General features: G+C 37.0%; 1 protein-coding gene across 1 annotated transcript in view; it reads right to left on the bottom strand.

The window, feature by feature from the left end:
* Positions 1 to 882: 882 nt before the first annotated feature.
* The window catches only part of LOC306861538 (uncharacterized protein), a 31,332-nt gene continuing 21,832 nt past the window's right edge, over positions 883 to 10,382 (bottom strand). Inside the window, exon 3 of the mRNA XM_079403860.1 lies at positions 883 to 2,131. Within this exon, the coding sequence (XP_079259986.1) occupies positions 1,839 to 2,131 (293 nt within the window). The 3' untranslated portion in view covers positions 883 to 1,838. The remainder of the gene's footprint in view (positions 2,132 to 10,382) is intronic.

The raw sequence follows: 10,382 nt of genomic DNA, 5'->3' as shown, positions 1-10,382 counted from the left end.
AAGGCATGGGACAGTATTGATTATTACTGAGTAGGACACTCAGAAAGGTCAGCCTCCAATTGCACCAATGTTGCCCTACAATCTGGAGACGGCCCTCAGATTCAGAGCGGCCCCGGTGTGCTTAACGGGTCCTGGGACAGATTAACTTCCCACTGCAATCAATCAATCTCCTTCTGTCAGCCATTTGGAAATCCGCAGGGGGGCATCCTCAACAAAAGTGGCCTACCCACAATCCCTTGCTCTGCGGGGTCAAAGGCGAGACTTACTGGGTGACTATGAGCGCAGGGCCTCTCAGAGGTCTGACCTGCTCAGGTTTTCCATTCTGATGAGTGGGTTTGCCTCAGAAACTCGAATTGGCAAACAAATTGAACATAATGGCGCTTTTTCTTGCTTAAACTTTGATTGTTAATCCAAAACATATAGGTGCCTCTTTCAAAGGCCCATAGTGCTTGGACTTAAAACATATATGTGAAAGTCTTTAATGCTATTGTAGATTGCCATGGTTTACTACTAATTGACTTGCATTTTACTAATATGATTTCAGGATTTGATCCGATCCATTCGTCCTCAGAATCTGGTCCGGGTTTTGCTCCAATCCAGGAGACCGCAGAATCCGGTCGTCCTCGGAATCCGGTCCGGGTTTTGCTCCAATCCAGGAGACCGCAGAATCCGATCGTCCTCGGAATCCGGTCCGGGTTTTGCTCCAATCCAGGAGACCGCAGAATCCGGTCGTCCTTGGAATCCGGTACGGGTTTTGCTCCAATACATGATTTATGAAAATGTCCATCTGAAGCACATTATTTTTGAAAACAATTTACATCTGAAATACATGATTTTTGAAAAGGATTTCCATCTGAAATACATGATTTATGAAAACAATTTCCAATGTGAAATACATGATTTATGAAAATGTCCATCTGAAGCACATTATTTTTGAAAACAATTTCCATCTGAAATACATGATTTTTGAAAAGGATTTCCATCTGAAATACATGATTTATGAAAACAATTTCCAATGTGAAATACATGATTTATGAAAATGTCCATCTGAAGCACATTATTTTTGAAAACAATTTCCATCTGAAATACATGATTTTTGTAAAGGATTTCCATCTGAAATACATGATTTATGAAAACAATTTCCAATGTGAAATACATGATTTATGAAAATGTCCATCTGAAACACATGATTTTTAAAAAAAAAATTCCATCTGAAATACATGATTTATGAAAATGCCCATCTGAAACACATGATAAAAAAAAATTCCATCTGAAATACATGATTTATGAAAATTTCCATCTGAAACACATGATTTTTGAAAACAATTTCCATCTGAAATATATGGTTTTTGACAACAATTTATGAAAATGTTCATCTGAAACGGGGTTAGGGGTTAAAAAAAAATTAAAACAAAGTCCAATTTCGGTTGTGAACTGTCCTTCCACTCCTTCTGGCCAATTTCCAGTCCCACTCGGGCCTGGTCCCACGCCCAGGCCCTACCATCCATCCGAGTTCCTTGACTTTCAGCAAATTTAATTATTTCTGGTTAAATTCACACATTCTTTTCTTTAATAATTTTTTTTTGCTTTAAGCATATAGACATGATCTTATCATGAATCTGAATCTATGAAGGCCTCATTTGTACTGTGTGGAATCTCTATTTCATCTACCCATACTGACATTAATGTATCATGTCTAAAATAAATTTCCAAAATGTGTTTTATGAAATGTTTTTATGAATCTACTACGTTTCTAAGGGTGTTTTATGAGGGGTATTCTTCAAAGGGTTAGATTTTAAAATATTCTTCGTAATTACTTTTCATTGAGAAAAAAAGAATCATGGATTATCCATCATAATCCAGTTCAGGATTTGAACCGATCCAGTCGTCCTCGGAATCTGGTCCGGGTTTTGCTCCAATCCAGGAGACCGCAGAATCCGGTCGTCCTCGGAATCCGGTCTGGGTTTTGCTCCAATCCAGGAGACCGCAGAATCCGGTCGTCCTCGGAATCCGGTCCGGGTTTTGCTCCAATCCAGGATACCGCAGAATCCGGTCGTCCTCAGAATCCGGTCCGGGTTTTGCTCCAATCCAGGAGACCGCAGAATCCGGTCGTCCTCGAAATGTCTATATGCTTAAAGCAAAAAAAAAAAATGATTAAAGAGGAGAATGTGTGAATTTAACCAGAAATAATTATAGACATTCTAAACTCCATTGGTGTTAAACAACGAGTTTCAGGACCTACTCTTTGTCGAGATCATACTCTAGATTTAATACTGTCATATGGAATTGATGTCAGTGGCGTTGATGGTAGCAGAGCGATGATATCTCAGATCATTATCTAGTTTCGTGTATATTCCATATAGCTAAAGCTGTAAAGCCAACTCCTTGTTACAAATATGGTAGAACCATCACTTCTACCACAAAAGACTACTTTATAAATAATCTTCCTGACTTCTCAATTCCATATCCAATAGCTCAGAACAACTTGATGATGTAACAGAAACTATTGACTCTCACTTTTCTAGCACTTTAAATACGGTTGCTCCTTTACACTTAAGGAAGATTAAGGAAAAGAGTCCAACACTGTGGTATAATGAGCACACTCGGGCCCTAAAAAGAGCAGCCTGAAAAATGGAGCGCAGATGGAGAAAAATAAAATTAGAGGTATTTCATATTGCTTGGCGGGAAAGTACCCTATCCTACAAAAAAAACATTAAAAACTGCTAGATCTGCTTACTTTACGTCTCTTTTAGAAGAAAACAAACACAACCCCAAGTATTTATTTAATACAGTGGCTAAATTAACAAAAAATATAACATCAGCAGGTGCAAATAGATTATAAAATGCTGATGTAGTTTTGCAACCTTCCAAGAGCATCGGGTCGCATGATCATAATAACTGAAAAGGAATATTTCAGCATTAAACTTTAAGTAGGTTGTTACAAAAGGTCAGTCTCCAAAATCAGGAACATTTAGAAAATCTTTTGGAAATAGGTTTGAATTAGAATGTTTACAATCATTTTTGAAATCCAAAAATATGTTGCATCATGTTTTGAAACAATTAATTTATGAAATATTTGTTATATTTATTTTTATATAAATCAATATTTGTGTTTAAATATTTTTTAAATCCAAGATATTTAGAGCATATTATATACTGTATATATATATATATATATATATAGAGAGAGAGAGAGAGAGAGAGAGAGAGAGAGAGAGAGAGCATATATATATATATATATATATATATATTTTTTTTTTTTTTTTTTTTTTTTTTTTTTTTTGTGAAGTCTTCTTTTTATCCTTTTTTACCCCTATAGTTATAATCAAATTATTTGTCTATTGGTTTTTTTTAATCTATTTTCTGTATATTAGAAATCTTTCCTCCATATGTTATAAGGCATATGTTGCAACCTTAGTATGGATCCTCCTCTTGAGCTCATTATGGGCAGCTGCCTCATCATAAGGCTTAATATGCTGTATCTGTAGGTACATGTTTGCATCAGTCTTTCTAGTCAGCTAAATTCAAGTCAAATTAATTTAGATTCATGAATGCCTTTGTTGGGTGTAAGCATGTTCAAAGAGCTGACAACCTTTTACAAGGTTAAAGCAGATAAGACAGACACCCACACGGGGGAATTTGCAGCACATTATGCAAATGGATGCATTAAAGTGAGTGGCTTACACTGTACAGACAGAATATGGAGCCAGTTAATGACATTAGGTTCCTTAAGGACAGACGCAGCGCCTTATCTGCTTTAATTGGCATTAATCATAGAGTTTGCATGCAAAACCGAACTGAATGTGTTACGAGTTGAGGAAGCAAAACATTTTGTTCATACTTGAAGACTCAGAAACAGACTGACTATCAGAATAGACAAAATGTTAAATATCGCTTTTAATAATATATTTTATTAATTTAAGCAATAGTTGTCATACCATCCTGAGTCTGAACACAACTCTTTAGCACAATGGTGACGCCCCAAAACCTTAACAAAAACTCTTCTAAATATTCACATATCAGAGCATTAAACACTGTCTGCTCCTTTTCTTAACATTCTCAAAAACACATAAAATAATCTCATTTCAATTTTTACTCTTTCAATCTAGTCCCATGCAAAGCATTCTGGGTATTTGGGTAACGCTGATGTAGCTTCACACTTCTACAAGAGCATCCAGTAATGTAAGCAATTTAGTATTCATCAAAACTTAAAAGGGATGTGATTATTAGTCATCAAAACGCTCAGTCACAGTTTTCCAAATTAGTGTTAAAATCAGAAACATTTAGAAAATCTTTTGGGAATATGTTTCAGTCTGATAGATAGATACACTGAATAGAACATTTTAAACGCAGCACTTTTGTTTTTGACCCCATTTTTCATGAGCTGAACTCAAAGATCTAAGCCCTTTCCATGTACACATAGGGCCCATTTCTCTCAAATATTGTTCACAAATCTGTCTAAATCTGTGTTAGTTAGCACTTCTCCTTTGCCGAGATAATCCATCCACCTCACAGGTGTGGCATATCAAGATGCTGATTAGACAGCATGATTATTGCACAGGTGTGCCTTAGGCTGGCCACAGTAAAAGGCCACTCTAAAATGAGCAGTTTTATCACACAGCACAATGCCACAGATGTCGCAAGTTTTGAGGGAGCATGCAGTTGGCATGCTGACTGCAGGAATGTCCACCAGAGCTGTTGCCTGTGAATTGAATGTTAATTTCTCTACCATAAGCCGTCTCCAAAGGCATTTCAGAGAATTTGGCAGTACATCCAACAGGCCTCACAACTGCAGACCACGTGTAACCACACCAGCCCAGGACCTCCACATCCAGCATCTTCACCTCCAAGATCGTCTGAGACCAGCCACCCGGACAGCTGCTGCAACATTCGGTTTGCATAGCCAAAGAATTTCTGCACAAACTGTCAGAAACCGTCTCAGGGAAGCTCATCTGCATGCTCGTCATCCTCATCGGGTCTCGACCTGACTGCAGTTCGTCATCGTAACCGACTTAAATGGGCAAATGCTCACATTCGATGACGTCTGTCACTTTGGAGAGGTGTTCTCTTCACAGATGAATCCCAGTTTTCACTGTATAGGGCAGATGGCAAACAGCGTGTATGGCATTTGCTGATGTCAAAGTTGTGGATCGAGTGGCCCATGGTGGCGGTGGGGTTATGGTATGGGTAGGCCTATGTTATGGACAAAGAAACACACGTGCATTTTATTGATGGCGTTTTGAATGCACAGAGATACCGTGACGAGATCCTGAGGCCCGTTGTTGTGCCATTCATCCACGACCATCACCTCATGTTGCAGCATGATAATGCACGGCCCCATGTTGCAAGGATCTGTATACAATTCCTGGAAGCTGAAAACATCCCAGTTCTTGCATGGCCAGCATACTCACCGGACATGTCACCCATTGAGCGTGTTTGGGATGTTCTGGATCGGCGTATATGACAGCGTGTTCCAGTTCCTGCCAATATCCAGCAACTTCGCACAGCCATTGAAGAGGAGTGGACAACCTGATCAACTCTATGCGAAGGAGATGTGTTGCACTGTGTGAGGCAAATGGTGGTCACACCAGATACTGACTGGTTTTCGGACACCCCCAATACAGTAAAACTGCACATTTTAGAGTGGCCTTTTATTGTGGCCAGCCTAAGGCACACCTGTGCAATAATCATGCTGTGTAATCAGCATCTTGATATGCCACACCTGTGAGGTGGATGGATTATCTCGGCAAAGGAGAAGTGCTCACTAATACAGATTTAGACAGATTTGTGAACAATATTTGAGCGAAAAAGGCTTTTTGTGTACATAGAAAAAGTTTTAAATCTTTGAGGTCAGCTCATGAAAAATGGAGGCAAAAACAAAAGTGTTGTGTTTATAATTTTGTTCAGTGTAGATAGATAGATAGATAGAGAAAGAAAATTAAATAAATAGTTTTATTTATAATAAACAGTAAAGCACTGAATTTGTTAACAGTAAATACAATTAATTACATAATTATTTAAAAATAATTAATTCTACACAACTTCAGTTCATTTTTAAATTATTATCTTGCAATTATTAATGGGTCCTTTCACAACAATACTTGATACATTTTTATTATTTTTTTACTTTTATAAATCTCTAGTTTCTTTATAGATTTTTCAAGCACGCCATTAAACACGGCACTAATTCAAAACGTTTTGAAATTTTAGTGGTCTAATTTAGTGGTTTCATAAACCTGTGTTATTTATATATATATATATATATTTACTGATTTTGGGTCAGTTCTACAATTTAGGTTCAGTTTTAAAGAAAAGCAGGTAATCAAAACATAATAATGATAGTTAATTGTTTCTTGTTGGCCTGATTATCCAAGCTCTCTCAATAAACACTCGAAACAAGCGCTACAAATTAATAAAACAACACTATTTATCAACATATCAACAACTATCATTATAATCACTCAAGTTATATAACTGTATATTTTCAAAAGTGTTTTTTTTTTATGAAATAACAACTAATGATGTTTTAAAAGTTGTTTGTTTTTTATACCACAATCACTCGTTAAACCTTCTCAATAAATTATTCCTCAATTATTATCCTCAATAAAAGCACAACACATAAGCACAATGGTGACTCCCATAAACTACACAACACAAACTTTTCTAAATCTTCACTTAATAGACAATTGAACATAAACAACTGTACGCTTTTGAAAATCACATAAAAATCACATCTTTCTGAAAATCACATAAAACAACACTTAATTTTAATATTTACTCTCCCAAACCAATTCCATGCAAAGCATGCTGGACACTAGACACCCACTGCCCAATTTCAGTTGAAGCAACATAAATTATTCATGTAATCCCAAACTTTTATTTTACAAATTGCATGCAATGTAATCAACTTCTGACAAAATGTTCAAAAATGGTTGCATTTGCTCATTTCAAACAAGTAAACTGCAAAAGCAAAATTTTTTTTGAGTACATATTCTTTCATAAAGATTTTATATGAGAGTAGAATATTCAGGTCTACAGTCAACTAATGTAATCCCACAAAAGAAAGAGGAGTATCAGTTGGCATTCTAAGTTTTTCCACAGAGCAGGCAAGATGTCATTTTGTGTCTCTGTCATGTGAACACAGACAGAGTAGCACCATCTTTTCTTCCTTTTGTCGGCAAGAGATAAAAATAAGATATTGCCACAGGGATTCAAAGCAGCTTTCGCCTCCTGATGCAGTCAAATGACCAACCACTCGGTGTTTAATTAGTCTATACTTGGATCTCTTTGAGACATTAAGGCACTCTGTGGCTGGAGGTCAGTGCAGCGTCTCTGAAGCTAACTGAAATAATAAATACACATAACATGCCAGAGTGCATTCTGGGAACAAAACACAGGTACTCGACCTCAAAGCTTTGATGGGTATATTTAATTAAAGACAGATCCACTTTATTGCATCTCTATATAACTGACCCTCAATTCACGTCTGGTTGCCTGGAGCCAAAGTGAATCGTGTGAGTGGAGCTCTGATCACAGATGTAGCTGCATGTTCTGAGAGGCATGAAATAAGAAACATGCTGCCATTATCATTTGGCTCCACAGTGGATAGATTGCTGTACTGTTGTGGCATGTGTTTCCTCCGTTTGCTGATGTATGGCAGTGATGTTGCAAGAATGGAAATGTGAAGTCATCTGGAATTTTTGGGTAGACAATCTGAGAATCTATGAATACTTGCAGTAGTGAAAGAGGGTTTATTGACTCACGTAGTGGAGTATGTGCAGTGGCTCCCAAATGTCTGAGATTGGTGGTGAAAATACTTCTATTTTGAATTGATTTTAAAATTAAATGCAAAAATATTTGAATTTAGTTTTAATGACAACAGCACCCACATTCTATATTGCTTGCACTGTATGCATTTTCATAAGGCTTTGAAAACATAAATGTTCTATTTGAACCACTGGTTCGAAACGTGTATCAAACCGGCCAAGTTAACATGTATCAAACTGTCCATTTCAGCAAACAAGGCTTCGTTATGTCCTAGTGTTATAACCTTTTTATCATTTACATGGTCTGCCACTAGGGGGCCTTGGACATTTATATGAACCCATGAACCAATGGCTGAATTGGTAATTGCATTTACACATTTTGACCAGCAGGTTTCGCTAGCATGTGGTGTTTTGAGAATCAATTGTTATTTTGTGAATCAATTAATATGATTGATTCAGTTTCGAAAAGCTCAGGCTTTGTCCAAATACCCACACTTGTGGTCTTGGCCACTTGAGAGTGCGTGCACGCAACAGGAAGTAAGTGTGCAAGTCTGTCCCATGTCTTAAAAACGCACACTAATTCCACACTCTCACAATCGCGTATCCGAGGCTAAGTGTATCCCATCATGCATCATGTTCTGGAAATAAATCGTGAGACTTTTTGCCGAGATCTCGTGAGAGGTCACGGAAACCTTTCCAATGTAAGTTAAATATTAATAATAATTAGATATTACAAATAATTTGGTAGAAAAACAGTGTTTTTACATTTTATTGGTGCAAAGATGAGTAGTGGTTTTTATCATTTAATTAGAAGCACCACAAATTAAAATTAGGCTATGTCATGTTATAGGGACTACTGAACAGACATTTAGAAGTTGATTTTAAAATGCAACGTATTTAGCTTTTATATGAAAATAAAGCTGTGTAAACACTTGAATTTTTACAACACTATGTGTCCCATCAGGTAATGAATAGTTCGACACACAATTGTGGTCTTCATCCTCACTTGAACACAGGAAATATGTCATTTAAGTAGTCAAGTGGTCAAGTGTGACTGCAAGTGTGGGTATTTGGACAAAGCCATAGTTTTTCTAGTATTGGGCACTTTCGAATTACTGCTTTATAAAGCTTTGCAGCTTCTACGACTTTTTTCAAATCAGTGTCATGTGATGTCAGCAAACAAGCCTTTATTACGTCATATCGTTTCAAGTTGTTAGATAGTTTATAATTTAGATAGTTTGCCACTAGGGGTAATGACCCCAAAGTACACCCATGTCTAACATATGGTTTTGGCAGTTTTAAAATGTAGGTCAGTTTTAATGACAATGCGAATAATGAAAAAAGGAGAGTGAATTGATAGTTAATTGTCTGTACTTGGCCTGATTAGCCAAGACCTTCTATAAACACACTAAACAAACAAGAACACAAATTATGCAGCTTCATATTTCATGGTATTTAATCATTTGTAGGTTTCATGTAATATATTATACTTTAATGAAAACATTTGCAGGTAGTTTGTAAAATAATTACGTGTGTTTGTGCTGAGTTATCATTGAATTTGGACATGTTGGTGCAGATAAGTTTCACTAGTGTGTGGTGTTTTGAGCACTTTGAAACAGTGAAGGAATTGGTACAGCTGATTCCAATTCCAATTGTTTTGAAAAGCTCGATTTTTCTAGTGTTGGGCACTTTCAAATCCCTGCTCCATGAAGCTCCAAAACATTTTACGACTAGGTTGTAGAGCATATTGAACTCGCCAAGTCATGTGATTTCAGCAAATGAGATTTTGTTGTGTGTTTCAAAGCTTTTTTATAATTTGGGCATTGATATCGCAAACCTATGAACCAAGGTGGTTTTAAATTATCTCAAGGTGGTTTTATAGTTTAGATTTGTTTCAATGGTAAACAGATGTGTGTAATAGATAAATTAGTTAATTATCTCTAATTAGTGAAGTGAAGTGAAGTGACATACTGCCAAGTATGGTGACCCATACTCGGAATTTGTGCTCTGCATTTAACCCATCCAAAGTGCACACACACAGCAGTGAACACACACACACCGTGAACACACACCCGGAGCAGTGGGCAGCCATTTATGCTGCGGCGCCCGGGGAGCAGTTGGGGGTTCGGTGCCTTGCTCAAGGGCACCTCAGTCGTGGTATTGAGGGTGGAGAGAGCGCTGGACATTCACTCCCCCCACCTACAATCCCTGCCGGCCCGAGACTCGAACCTGCAACCTTTGGATTACGAGTCCGACTCTCTAACCATTAGGCCACGACTTCCCCCTAATTAGCCTAATTAGCAAGCACTCTTAATAAACACACACAACAAAAACTATAAATTAATGAAGGAACACAAATTATGCACTTCATATTTAATTATACATGTCTCCAATGTGTCTCTTATACTTAAACCATTATTAGTGGAATAAACATGAGTTTATTAATAGTAACATTCTACAGGCATATATACTAAATCTACAATGTGTTAAAAATAGCTGTGTAATATAAAACCACATCAAGATAGCATTAGACAAACACAGCTGTTTTTATAAAACCAATCAGTCCATACAAAACAAATCATGAATATACCTGATTTTAAGTTTATTGTGGTGTCA

This window comes from Barbus barbus, assembly GCF_936440315.1.
Source record: "Barbus barbus genome assembly, chromosome: 42".
NCBI classification, from domain to species: Eukaryota; Metazoa; Chordata; class Actinopteri; order Cypriniformes; family Cyprinidae; genus Barbus; species Barbus barbus.
The sequence above is the reverse complement of the archived record's forward strand: the minus strand, read 5'-3'. Positions and strand labels throughout refer to the sequence as shown.